General features: G+C 69.5%; 2 protein-coding genes across 2 annotated transcripts; one reads left to right on the forward strand and one right to left on the reverse strand.

Moving 5' to 3' along the window:
* The first annotated feature begins 114 nt into the window (after positions 1-114).
* On the forward strand, positions 115-5,281 carry WDR6 (WD repeat domain 6). The gene is made up of 6 exons (XM_075158755.1): positions 115-226; positions 301-2,704; positions 3,052-3,147; positions 3,351-3,467; positions 3,680-3,798; positions 3,913-5,281. Exons 1-6 carry the CDS (start codon positions 115-117, stop codon positions 4,401-4,403), a joined length of 3,339 nt encoding a protein of 1,112 aa, XP_075014856.1. The 3' UTR covers positions 4,404-5,281.
* On the reverse strand, positions 5,161-10,163 carry DALRD3 (DALR anticodon binding domain containing 3). The gene is made up of 13 exons (XM_075158756.1): positions 9,703-10,163; positions 9,287-9,573; positions 8,937-9,217; positions 8,625-8,683; positions 8,404-8,526; positions 8,009-8,079; positions 7,331-7,389; positions 6,884-6,966; positions 6,665-6,788; positions 6,494-6,552; positions 6,271-6,384; positions 5,980-6,048; positions 5,161-5,748 (listed from the first exon to the last, which is right to left on the reverse strand). Exons 1-13 carry the CDS (start codon positions 10,093-10,095, stop codon positions 5,629-5,631), a joined length of 1,842 nt encoding a protein of 613 aa, XP_075014857.1. The 5' UTR covers positions 10,096-10,163; the 3' UTR covers positions 5,161-5,628.
* Between the last annotated feature and the right edge of the window lie 2,208 nt (positions 10,164-12,371).

Here is a 12,371-nt window from a genome sequence, read left to right on the forward strand (position 1 = left end):
CGTGCTCTAGGGGCGGGGCGGCGAGGCCCGGCCAATGAGCGGCGGGCGGAGCGGCGGCGCGCGAGGCCCGGCCAATGAGCGGCGGGCGGAGCGGCGGCGCGCGGGGCCCGGCCAATGAGCGGCGGGCGGAGCGGCGGCGGCGGCGGCGGCGCCGCCAAGATGGAGTCGGTGGCGCTGGTGGCGCCGGTGACGGCGCTGGAGTTCGCGGGGGACGTGCTGCTGGCGGGTGAGCGCGGGACCGGGACCGGGACCGGGGCGGGCGGCGGGACCGGCGGCGGCGGCTGACGCGGTGTCCCGCAGGCACGGGCCCGGAGGTGGCGGCGTTCCGGCTGAGCGGCGGCGGGCCGGCGGCAGCGGCGGGGCGGCGGAGCGTGCTGCGTGAGGCCAGCGTGCAGGGGCTGCGGGCCGAGCCCGGCCCCGCCGGCGGCGGCGGGGCGGTGGTGCGGGTGGCGGCCTTCGGCGGGCGCTGGCTGGCGGTGCTGGCGGTGCGGCGCGGCGGGCCGGGCGGCGGGGCGCGGCTGGCGGCGTGCGGCGGCGGGGCGGCGCGGGACCTGGGGGCGCGGGTGTGGGAGGCGCGGTGGGCGGCGGGCGGGCGGCTGGCGCTGGCGCTGGGCGGCGGGGCCGTGGCGCTCTACGAGTGGCGGGGCGGCGGGCGCTGGCTGCGGCGGGCGAGCTGCGGCGGGGCCGGGGCGCTGCGCTGCGCCGCGCTGGCGGGGACGGGCTGGGCGCGGCTGGCGCTGGCGGCCGGCACGGCGGCGGGGGCCGTGGTGGTGTGGCGGGCGGCGGCGGCGGCGACCCCGCGGCGGCGGCTGCTGGGGCACCGGGGCGCGGTGCTGGCGCTCTGCTACGCGGCGCCGCGGGGGCTGCTGGCCTCTGCCTCCGAGGACCGCAGCGTGCGGCTCTGGGCCGTGGGCGAGCTGGGCGGCGGGGGCGGGGAGGGCTCCTGCCTGCTCGTGTGCTACGGGCACGGGGCGCGGGTGGCCGCCGTGGCGCTGCGGGGGCCGTGCCCGGTCAGCGCCGGCGAGGACGGCGCCTGCCTGGAGTGGGACGGCGGCGGCGGCGTGCGACGGGCGCGGCGGGGGCACCGCGGGGCTCTGCGTGCCCTGGCCCTGCGCCCGGCCGGAGGCTGCGTCGCCACGGGCGGCGACGACGGCGGCGTCCGGCTCGGGCGGCCCCGGCGGGCGGCCCCGGTGGCGGCGGCGCTGGGGGCCCCGGGGCGGCCGCGGGCCGTGCTGCTGGCGGGGCCGCGGCGGGTGCTGGCGCTGGGCGAGACGGGCGGGCTGACGGCATACGAGGCGGCGGCGGGGCGCTGGATGCCGGTGCTGCCTCCCGCCGCCGGCGGGCCCCGCGGGGTGCTGGCGGCCGCCACCCTGCCCGGCGGGGCCGAGGCGCTCTGCGCCCTGGCCGGCGGCGACGGGTGCCTCCTCCTCTTCGCCCTGGGCCACCCGGCGGCCGCCACTGGACTGAGGCTGTTCGAGGGGGCCGTGCGCGCGCTGAGCTGGGCCCCTTGCCCCGGGCTGCCCCCTGCCACCACTGCCCTCCTGGCCTCCGGGCCCGACGGGGAGATGCTCTGGCTGGATGTCACCCACCGCCCCGGGCAGGCACCCTCGGTGCTGCTCATGGGACGCTACCTGCTGCCCCCCTGCAAGCAGCGCTGGCACACCTGCGCGGCCTTCTTGCCCCAGGGAGGGCTCCTGGTCTGCGGGGACCGCCGGGGCTCCCTCCTCCTTTTCCCTTGCAGCAGCTCCCCGGGGTGGGCTACGGAAAGCACCGGCATCGCCGGTGGCGGCACCCACCCAGTCGGCGAGGATTCCGGCGGCGAGTCGGACCCCTCCTGCTTGTCGCACAAAGGGGCTCTTCCCCTTGAGGCCCCGCTGTCCGTGCTCTTCGGGCTCCACGGGAAGACGGGGGTTACCTCGGTGACCTGCCACGGGGGCTACATTTACAGCACCGGTCGGGACGGCTGCTACCGCCAGCTCCGCCTGCAGGGCCAGCAGCTGGAGGTCCTGCGGAAGCACAGGCCCTGCAAAGGGCTGCAGTGGATCGAGGAGCTGCGCTTCACCCCGGATGGGGACCTGCTCGTGCTGGGCTTTCACGCTGACAACTTTGTGGTGTGGAGCAGCAGGACTGGCGAGAACCTCCACTGCGTCCCCTGTGGTGGTGGGCACCGCTCCTGGAGCTACTGCAGCAGCCCCTCGGCTGAGGCTTTTGCCTTTGTCAAGTGCGGGGACGTGATGCTGTACCACTGCGAGGCTGCGCCCTGCGAGCAGCAGGTGCTCCTGGCGTCCCTGCACGGGCGGGCGATGGCCTGCGTGCGGCGCCTGGGGGCGGTGGAGGTGCCCGGCCATGCCGCCCTTAACGTCTTCATCACCGGCAGCGAGGACACCACGGCCTGCATCCTGGCGCTCAGCGAGCACTCCCGGGCAGCCGTGCCCCTCGCCCGGCTCAGCGACCACATCTCCAGCGTGAGGGCGCTGGCGCTGGCCGGCCCCGTGGGACCTGGCAACGAGGGCTTGTCCGCCCTGCTCTTCTCTGCAGGCGGCCGGGCGCAGATCGAGTGCTACCGGCTGCTGTGTTCCAGGGACCCAGCCTCTGAGAGCGCCGTGGCCTGCCAGGTCGTCCACGTGGCCTCCCACCGGCTGGATGAGCACTGGGAGCGGAAGAAGAACAGGCACAAGCTCGTCAAGATGGACCCAGAGACAAGGTGACACTCGGGGACCGCCCGAGGCAGGGTTAGCAGTGACTGCAGTTTGGGAGGGCGCTGGGAACTGCACTGGCCTCCACTGGGATACCCGCTCTGCGTAGCTGCGGGCTCAGCCAAGGCAGAAGGAGCCGGCTTGGCTTTAGGTGCACATCCCTGGTGTCCTGTGCCCAGCGGCTGGGCCTTGAGGGGCTTTTGGGATTAGGGAAAGGCTCAGTCTTTCCTCCTGCCTTCTCTGAGTGCTCAGAGCTGCATCCTGCACTGGGCTTGGGCTGCTCTGCTGGGCCACCCACCTCCCCGGGGCCGCAGGTGTCACCAAGGCGTCAGTGAGCGTCGCATGTTTGCTGCAGGTACATGTCCCTGTCAGTCGTGCCCGGGACCAGCTCTGAGCAGCTGCCGACACCCTGGAAGTTCCTGGCTGCCGCCTGCAGCGATGGATCGGTCCGGTGAGGAGCTGTCGTGGGGCTTGGCAGGGAGAATGGAGCTGGGGCTGGCTGTGGGGGATGGGAGCAGCAGAGCAGGCTCTGTGGGGGAGGCTGCTGCTGCGGACGTGGCCAGCTGGGAGCAGGATGGCGCATGGTGGGAAGGGGGGGCAGAGGCACCGGGAGCCCCCTTCTCCCGCAGCTGACTGCCCTCTGCTCCAACGCAGGGTCTTTGGGCTGCTGGAGGCTGCTCGGAAGCTGGTGCTGGTGGCAGAGTCGTTTCACCACCAGCGCTGCGTGCTGAAGGTGGAGGCATTCCTGCACACGTGGGCAGGAGGGGAGAGGTGAGCCCCGAACGCTGTGCTGTGACCACCGGGGCTCTGGGGAGAAGCATTCGTCCTCGCAGGGACGGCAAGCTGGCAGCTCAGCGGGCAGAGGGAAAAGAGAAATCGGTCCGCGGGGGCTGTTCTGCCGCTTCCCCGGATCTCAGTGGGGACCCTCAGGGCTGCCTGTCGCAGAGCTGCGGCCGGAGGCTCCCCCAACACCTCCCTTCTAGGAGGCATCTCCTGTGCAGTGCAGCCACTGACGGCAGCGTCGCCTTCTGGGACATTACCAGCCCCATCGCAGATGCGACAGACGCCCTGCACCGAGCGGAGGGAGAGATGCAGCCCCTGGGTGGGTGCAGCTGCCGGCAGCTCTGCTCTGTCTCCTGAGGGAACCCACGCCGGTGGCTCCTGCTCCCTCCGGCCAAGGTGAGCGTCCCTCTCCTGACCGAGCCTCTTTTCCCAGCCCTGGGCGCCCCGTTGCTCACCATCATGGCCCACAGCTGCGGCGTGAACAGCCTCCACATCCGCGAGACACCGGAGGGACAGTACCTGGTGGCCAGCGGCAGCGACGACGGCTCCATCCACGTCTGCCTGCTGGAGGTGGCCCTGGGCGGGGGCGAGGCCGTGGCGGGGACCTGCCTGCGCGTCCTGGAGCGGGTGGCCAGGCCCTGCGCCCACGCCGCCCACGTGACGGGGATCCGGGTGCTGCAGCCAGACCTGCTGCTCTCCGCCTCCGTGGACCAGCGCCTGACGCTGTGGCGCCGGGGCCCGGGCGGGCTGGATGTGCTCAGCACCACCTTCTTCCACGTGCCCGACCTGGCCGAGCTGGACTGCTGGGAGGTGGCAGAGGCTGGGGGGGAGCTGCGGTACTACTGCGTGCTCTGCGGGCAGGGCCTGGAGATGCTGCATGGTGTGGCCCCCCCCAAACCCCCTCTGCCGGAGGCTCCCCAATAACAGCACGGGTGTGTGGCACACCCCGCTCCCCACCTGCCTGGGGAGGGCACCCTGCACTTGGGCTCTGCCTGTCACCGCAGCCCCTGGCCCAGCCTGTGTGCTGATGTGTCCTCTCTTGAGGGGACAGGCGTGCTTGGCTCCTTTGGGGACAGCACGGCCACATCTGGGGTGCTCAAGGCTGGCGGTCTCAGAGGAGAAGACAGATGTGCCCCCTCCTGGACAAGCCTGCAGTTCCCCAGGCAGTAAAGGAGGAGTGGGGTCGTCAGCCCACCCTGCCCAGGAGAAGTTCCTCCTCCCTGAGGTGCGAGGGACCCATCTCCAGGCTTTCCAGCCCTGGTCCCAGAGAGGAACCTGCTGGGGTGGGCACCGAGCGCTGTGCCCGGCCCTGGGAGCTTGAGGGCAGCAGGAGGCCAAGACTGGTCAGGCACTGGTGCGGCACATGGCAGGCTGCAGCCTCGTGCTCCCTGGGACAGGGCCCTGTGTGACAGCCCTGACCCCGCAGTGCTGGGGACAGGGCTGAAGTGAGTGGGGACACTGATCCTCCGCAGCAGCACCCTGCAGGGCGAGGGGTGGCAGCCCACACATGCCGTGTCAGCCCCCTCAGAGCAGCCGTTCAGCGCTGCCTCAAGCAGGATGCCCCAAGGGTTGTTCCTGCGCAGCAGCAGGAGCCAGCAGAATCGAGCACAGGGAAGGACAAACGGCTGCACGTGGCCCCAGCGTGGGGCAAGGTGCTCTGCTGGGGTCAGACACACGCAGCATTTGTCCAGCAACAACTGTATTGGACCCCAGTATCGGGGCCTGGCCCAGGGCCCGACAGGAGCCGTGAGCCTCGGGAGCTCCCTGCCAGCATGGAGCAACCTTCAATAAACGGCTTTGAGGGAAGCGAGGTTGGTGCCTGGCTTTGTGGTGACTGGTCCCCGGTGCTGCCTCCCGCAGTGTTCTCCAGCCCGGCTCGCAGGGTGCCACGGGCGTCCTCCCTTGTGCTGGTGTGGACGTGGGTGCCATCTCCCATGCTGGGCACAGCCATGGCGTGCACATAGCCAAACCCTCAAACCGCGCGGGCAGTGGGAGGGGAAGCACCTGCGCGGGGCTGAGGCGTGCCCTGACTCCCTGCCTGACCGTCAGGCAGCCCCTCGCCCTGCCAGGGAGGACGTGCCCTGTCCTTCCCCTCGCGGCGTGTTGTCCTGGTGCCTGTCACACCGTGGCAGGGCTCTTCAGTGGTGGCTCAGATCTGGCTGAGAGGAGGGAGGTGCAGAGTCGCCAGCGCGCTGTGGAACACGTCCCTCACTGCTCCCAGTAGCTGGAGGCGGGCAAACATCTGGTCAAAGAGGTGAGGGAATGGCTCCTGCGGGGAGAAAGGCAGTGAGTTGGGGCTGGTGGCCATATTGCCTCTTGACAGGCTGGCCCTAGAGGCACTACTGCCTCTGCACCGCTGTATGCACATCCTTGAGGTGCTGCTGCAGGGCTGCGTCACACTGCTGGCACCCCGGAGCCCGTTCCCCACACGGCTGCCCCACAGCTGCAGTCCAGCCCCGGGAAGGGCCGCAAGCCTGCAGGCCCAGGACATCCAACTCACCCCCAGGACGTGGACCCGGTTGTAGTAGGAGCTGAAATCCATGCTGAGCTGGATTAGGAACTTGCACACCTGCAAGACAGAGAATTTCTGCTGGCACAGTGGGGTCTGGCCGGTCTTGAGACCCTCCCCACCCCAAGCACCTAGGAGCAGCCCCGGGGGTGTTGCAGTCTCTTCCCTCAGCACCGCCCTTCTGTCGCTCACAGGTGGGCAGCACCCTGCCGGCATGTAGCTCTGCCTTGGGCTGGGACTGTTGGAGCAGCACCCATGGGTGCTACGGCATGTGGCACTTACTGTCTCTGTGTTGGCTGTGATCCGGATCCCCTTGGTGGGTGTGGGCAGCTGTGCTGCCTGCTGCAGGACTTCAGGGAAGGGCAGGAGATAGTTGAAGAGCAGGAGCCATTCGCCCTGTGAAAGAATTACGTGCGTCACAGAGGGCCAGATCCTCCTGGGCCAGCGGCATCCATCACCGGAGCTGAGGGCGCGCAGGTCCCCACATTCCCCTCTCGGAACTCGCCTCTTCCCGGAGGCAGGAGAAGTTCAGTTCTGACGCTGGTGGCAGAGGTGGGTATGTGCCTGGAAAGGAGGTGGGAGACTGCTGTTGTGCCCGGAGAAGCCCCTGTGGCTCCAGGCGTGAGGAACAGCCCAGGAGTGGCTGTTAGAGGAGGGTCGTGGGGCTGGGGCTCACCCCGCTCCACAGCCCGCTGGTAGGTGTCGAAGAGCGTGGCCAGCCGGGCACAGTTGTACATCACGAAGGCGCCGCTCTTGGTTCCCTTCGTGGAGATGCTGCTGTCCTCCAGGTCCAGGGTGATCTGATGGCAGCGAGAAGTCCAGGCTGCTTGGCACAGAGCTGCTCCACCATTCCCACGGCTCGCCTGCCCCCGCTCTGCGCAAACCGCTGTCCTACCTGACTCCGGTGGGCAGTGCTCAGCATCTCAAACCTGATGGCAGCCACTGTGAGGGCATCAATCACCTCAGTCCAGGCCTCATCTGCAGAGAACGCAGGTGGCATCATGCACAGCTCACTCCATTCCTGTGTACTATCACCCCCAGCGCCCAGGCAGGAACCCCCCCTGGGGTCAGGGGGCTCTGGTGGAAGCTGGGGACCACCACACTTCCCCAGCCCTGGCCCCCATCTGCAGGTCCTGCTCTGTGCCGGTGCCCTGCGTGGCCGTTGAGACGCCTTCCCCCAAGCAACGTCAGCACCTGGCTCCATCACGGAGGGGAGAGGAAGCATCGTGCGGGGGAGAGCCCCACTGGTGGCAGACTCAGAGGTGAGCGGGGAGACTCATGGGAGCAGCGGAGACGGGGATGGAGCAGCATCCATGCGTGGAGCCGCAGAGCAAACCCTCACCTTGCGCAAGCTCCCCGTACTTCATCACGGAGGCTTCGTACATCTGGCGCTTTCGGAGCCTGGGAGGAACGCAGACACTCACAGCCACCACCCCTGGGCTGAGCTGGCCCCAGAGAGCACCCCAGGGCTCCTCCAGCCTTCAGGCTGTTCGGGGCATCCCAGCTGCAGCAGCGACCCAGCCAAGCAAAAGCAGTACAAAACCTCCAGGAGCCGGGCAGGGACAGCCGCACCGTGGCCAGCCCCTTGTGCCGCTGCCTGGGAGGGCTGCGAGCAAGCCGCTGTGCTGGACACAAGCTCTGCCTTTTGGCTGAGAAAGGGCTGCCCCCGCCCCAGGGCTGTCTGCTAATGCATTGAAGGCAGGGAGATACCACCCTGCACTGCTGCGGTGCCCAGCTCCTGCCGCTGCCTTTCCTTCCAGCAACCCCTGGCTGAGAGGACCAGAAGCAGCACTGCTGGAGGAGGCCACTGGGGCTGGGGAGGTCCCTGTGGCCTCTGTTCTGCATCTCCAGTCCTTGCGAAACAGCCCTGAGGCCACAGAAAAGCAGAATGGAGGGACTGCACAGAACTCTCTGCGCGCCACCAGCTCGCTTAGCGCAGCAGCAGAGCGGGGCCGGGCAGAGCACAGGGAGCCGTGGCAGGCGAGCAGCGCAGCAGGCACCTTGCTGCACACCAACTTACTGGAAGTACTGGTCTGCCCCAATGGGCGATGAGGGGTTTGTCACCTTCACTGGCCCACAGACAAGGTGCTTCTGAAAGAAAGAGGAGAGGCCAGGGCTGGGGTCAAAGACTCAGAAGCTCCACCAAAACACAGTGCAGGAGAACCTGGCTAAAACCAGCCCTGTTCTAGCTGTGTCCCTGAAGCCTTCTCCTGCCCCTCCTTCTTTAGCGCTGAAATCCCAAGGGCAGAGAGGCTGCTCCACCGCCTGGGCAAGAGCGTGGAGGGGCCACCAACGGAAAGGGAAGCCTCACAAGGGGGCAAGGCTGGGCCTTAGCATTCGCTGCAGGGATTGACGAGGGCAGGCTGAGCGCAAGGATGCTGGGGGCCACAGCGAGGAGGGTCAGAGTTTCCTCACCTGCAAAGCTGTGTGGGCTCCTGGATCCAAAATCCTCCAGAGCAGATCCAGCTGCTGCTGCTGGAATTCCTCCTCGCAGTTCACCACATGCACGATGCTGCAGCAGCTCCCCTGGCCTCCAGCCTGCAGCAGAGAACAGCGGGGAGCTCATATGCTATCGCATGACAGAAGGGAACAACATCCGGAAAGCGAGAGGCAGGCAGCACCGCAGGATTACTCACTGTGCACTGCAGAACAGCTTGCTGCAGCTCAGCCAGGGACCGCAGCTTCCCCTCCGTCACTGAAAGAAGGAAGGACACTCAGAGCGGGCCACAAGGGTCCGCCACCCCCCACCATCCTGCACCATCGGGTCCGCCCCAGGCTGTCTGCGTTTCTGGCTCAAACCAGACTGAAGGGGAGTAAGAGGAGAAAACAATTTGGATCTAAAACCCCCTTATTTTCTGTAAAAACAATTAGGAAAAAAGGAAACAGGCCTGTTTGCAGCCGTTCGCCCCCCGCTGTCACACTAGAGCTGCTGCACACGTGAGGCTCACCGAGAAGGACATCCAGATTGGGGTCGTAGCCCACCAAGCCCTGCTGCTCCATGAAGCTCTTCAAGTGCACTTTACAGATGACATCCTCAGGCAGCGCGGCTGTGCCCGGCCCCTGCTCACAGGCTGCGGCACAGGGGGACTGGCCCAGTGCTCGCTTCAAGGCCGAGACGGCGTCAGGGAGGGCCGAACCACCGGAGCCGGAGGGCCAGTCGACGCGGAGCTGCCGCAGGACCTCCTGGCTCCCCTCCTCGGAGAGGGCAGGGACCAGGCGGACGCCGACCCTGCGGGAGAGGGAGAGGCGGGCGCTGGCAGCGCAGGGCCGGGCGGCCGGGGGGGGGCGAGGCACTCACCCCTGGGCGCGCAGCAGCTGGGCCAGGTGGTCGGCGAGCAGGAGGGGGCGGAGGTGGCGGGGCCGCAGGGCGGCGGGGCCGCGCAGGGCCGGGCAGTGCAGCAGCACCCACCCCGCCTGCGCCCCCGCCGCGGGGGCCGGGCCGGGCAGGGGCCCCAGCAGGCGCCGGAAGGCCTCGGGGCGCCGGACCTGCACCGCCAGCCCCGCCGGCGTCTCCTGGCAGCCCCGCACCGCCAGCACCCCCGGGCCTCCCAATGACGTCACGCCCGCCACGACGTCAGCGGGCACCTGCCGGGCGAGAAGGAGAGGAGTCGGTCCCCTGCCCGCACGTGGCCTGGTGCAGGCCCCGCCCTCGGTTCCGCCCCCTCCGCGCAGGCCCCGCCCCGGCCGCGGCCTCCCCGCGCCGCCGCGGCCTACCTGCCCCCCGGGGAAGGCGGCGCTCAGCGCGGCCCTCGGCGCCAGGAAGTCCCGGTGCCGCAGGTTGCGGGCGCCGCTCTCCTTCACCCAGAGCGCGGCGGACCGCCCCAGCGCCCCGTTCAGCGCCCGCAGCGTCGCCGCCACCCCCGGCCGGCCCTCGCCCGTCTCCATGGAAGCCCCGCCGCCGCTTCCGTCGCTGCAGGCTGGAAGTGACATCACCGGCCGCACGCCCTCCCCGGCTCGCGCAGGTGGCCGCCATGTTGGGCGCGGCGCGCAGCGCTCCCGGGCGGCCATCTTGGGCGCGGGCGGGTTGGACGAGGCAGGGCGGCCATCTTGGGGGTAACGGGAGCGGGGCCGCCATGATGTGCGTGGCGGGCAGCGCAGGGCCGCCATGATGGGTGTGGCAGGCCGGGGTGCCCGGCGCCTGGGGAGCGCGGTGGGGCTCGGCAGGCTGGGAGGGAGCGGCCAGGGCCGGGGGCCGACGGGGGCGTGCGCCCAGACACTGCCACCCTCCGCAAAGGCCTCTGGGGGGGCCCCAGCCCCTCACAGGCCCCAACACAGACTCACCCCAGCATGGCCTGGCCATGGCAGAGCCAGTGGTGGCACCCTGAGGGGAGGCCATGGGGGCGATCGTCTGCAGAGCCGAGCGCAGGCTGCTGGGACTCCCCCCGCACCCCTGGTTGGGGACCGTGGGCTGCTCCAGCCCAGAGAGGAGGGGGCACCGCTCCTCAGCCCCCTCTGCACAGGCCCCCCCCCTCCAGCCACAGCCTACCCACGCCGCCACGGTCTACCTGCCCCCCAGGGAAGGCAGCACTCAGCGCGGCCCTGAGGGGCTGCTCCTGCCTGTCCCCAGGTGCTGGCGGGGCTCGGAACCAAAACCACTGGCAACTGAGTGGAAGCAGGAGCGCCAGAGGCTGTGCTGGGGTTAGACAGGCCCAGGCAGCCGCCGCCACTGCAGAGGAAACAGGCTGCCCAGGGCAGTAAGTGCAGCCAAGCCGGTGGCATGGCACAGCCCAGCTGCAAGGCCTAGGCTGTCCCTGGGCTGTTGGGGACCGCAGGGCAGCGAGTGGCCCTGGGAGTGGTTTTGGCAGCCCTGGGCAGAGGCGGGCAGGTGGTTTTTGATGGACAGGAGGGCGTAAGGCAGACCCTGGCTGCATGCACAGAGCTACTGGCAGAACCAAGCTTGCCAGTTCAGCCTCGCCACACACAAGGCCCCCAGGGCTCAGCTGGGGGTGTGACAAGCTGGCTGAGGAGCATCATCAGCACTTGCAAGGTGCAGTTTGCCACCGCAGCTGGGCTCTGTGCAGCGAAGGGCAATGAGCCCTGGGTGCACGCCCTGCTCTGAGCCTGCTTGCTGCTCCGGCTGCTCCCCTGTCCCCTGCGGGAAGGATGGGTGCAAGGAGCTGCCCTCCCACCCAGCACATTAGTAAAGCGTCCCGCTCATTAGCCGCAGGAGGAAGGAGGTGGAAACAATTAGATCGCGCCATCATGGTCTTGATTACATCTGCAGAGCTGAGCTCCTCCACAGCCGTGGTGTCTCAAGCGTAGATTTGAAAGAGTGGAGGGCGCATGCTGCTGCCCGGCTCCCTGAGCAGTGCAGGCAGGCAGGCACTGGGGGCTATTGCTCCCCTCCAGGGCTGCAGTCAAAGCCAGCTCTGATCTGGGGACGGGGCAAGGGCCCGGCATGCCCCCAGCCCCAGCCCCGTGCCACCAGGCCTGCTTGGTGGTGAGCGGGTATCCAGGAAGTGCTGAACCGCCCCGCAGCAGCAGGGAGCACGTGTCCCCGGGGAGCTGGGGACCTCCCTCCCTGCCCTTCCCTTCCTGCCCCCCCTACGAGGCCAGCGGGGCCCGCTCTGCCCGCAGGGCCCAAACCGGTTCCTCCGGGGCTTGTGTGTGCACGGGGGGGGGCCAGGGCGAGGGCAGATCCTGGCAGCACGGCCCGTTGTGTGGGCTCTGCCGGGAACACAGCAACTCATTCTGGGCTCCACGGGCAGCTCTGAAGCCCCCCCGGGCTGCGGCCCGCAGCCAGTGCAAACCCGTAGCCCCGGGGCAGGAGTCCCATGTCCCCCAGCTGGGTGGCGGCTGCGTCCCCCCCGGCAGTGCGGGACCGTGCCGCGGTGGGGTGCTCCCTGCACCACCCACAGCCAAGAGGTGATCTGAGAATCGCTGCTCACACCAGACCAACTGCTGACTGTCCGCAGGGCAGGAGCCACCCGGGACCCCAACCCAGCCGGCCGCGGGGGACGCACTGGCGCGGGCTGGGAGCACACTCAGACCTTGTGTCGCCGTGCAGGGTGGGGTCCAGGCTGGATCCGTCCCTATCCCCAGAGTGCCAGGGGTCCCCGCAGGCAGCCCACGTGAGGCCTGGCAGCATGGCGGCCACAGGGGCGGCTCTCGGAGGTGCCGAAAGAGCTTTGGACAGACACGACATCCCCGATGGCTCTCTGGCTGCCCGCTCAGCGGGAGTGATCGTGTCATTCCAAAGCTGTCTCTCTCCGGGGGATGGATCCTGCCCGGGCACCGCTCGCCCCTGCTGGCACAGGGAGAGCCTGGCGTGGGCCAGCGGCGGCAGGAAGCTCACGCAGCATCTCGTGACCTGCGCCGCCCCGGCGCAGGTGGCCACATCCACGCTGTGGCCAGCAGCCGGGGCCGCCACTTGGCACACTCGC

The sequence above is a fragment of the Calonectris borealis genome, chromosome 10, assembly GCF_964195595.1.
Source record: "Calonectris borealis chromosome 10, bCalBor7.hap1.2, whole genome shotgun sequence".
Classification (NCBI taxonomy): domain Eukaryota; kingdom Metazoa; phylum Chordata; class Aves; order Procellariiformes; family Procellariidae; genus Calonectris; species Calonectris borealis.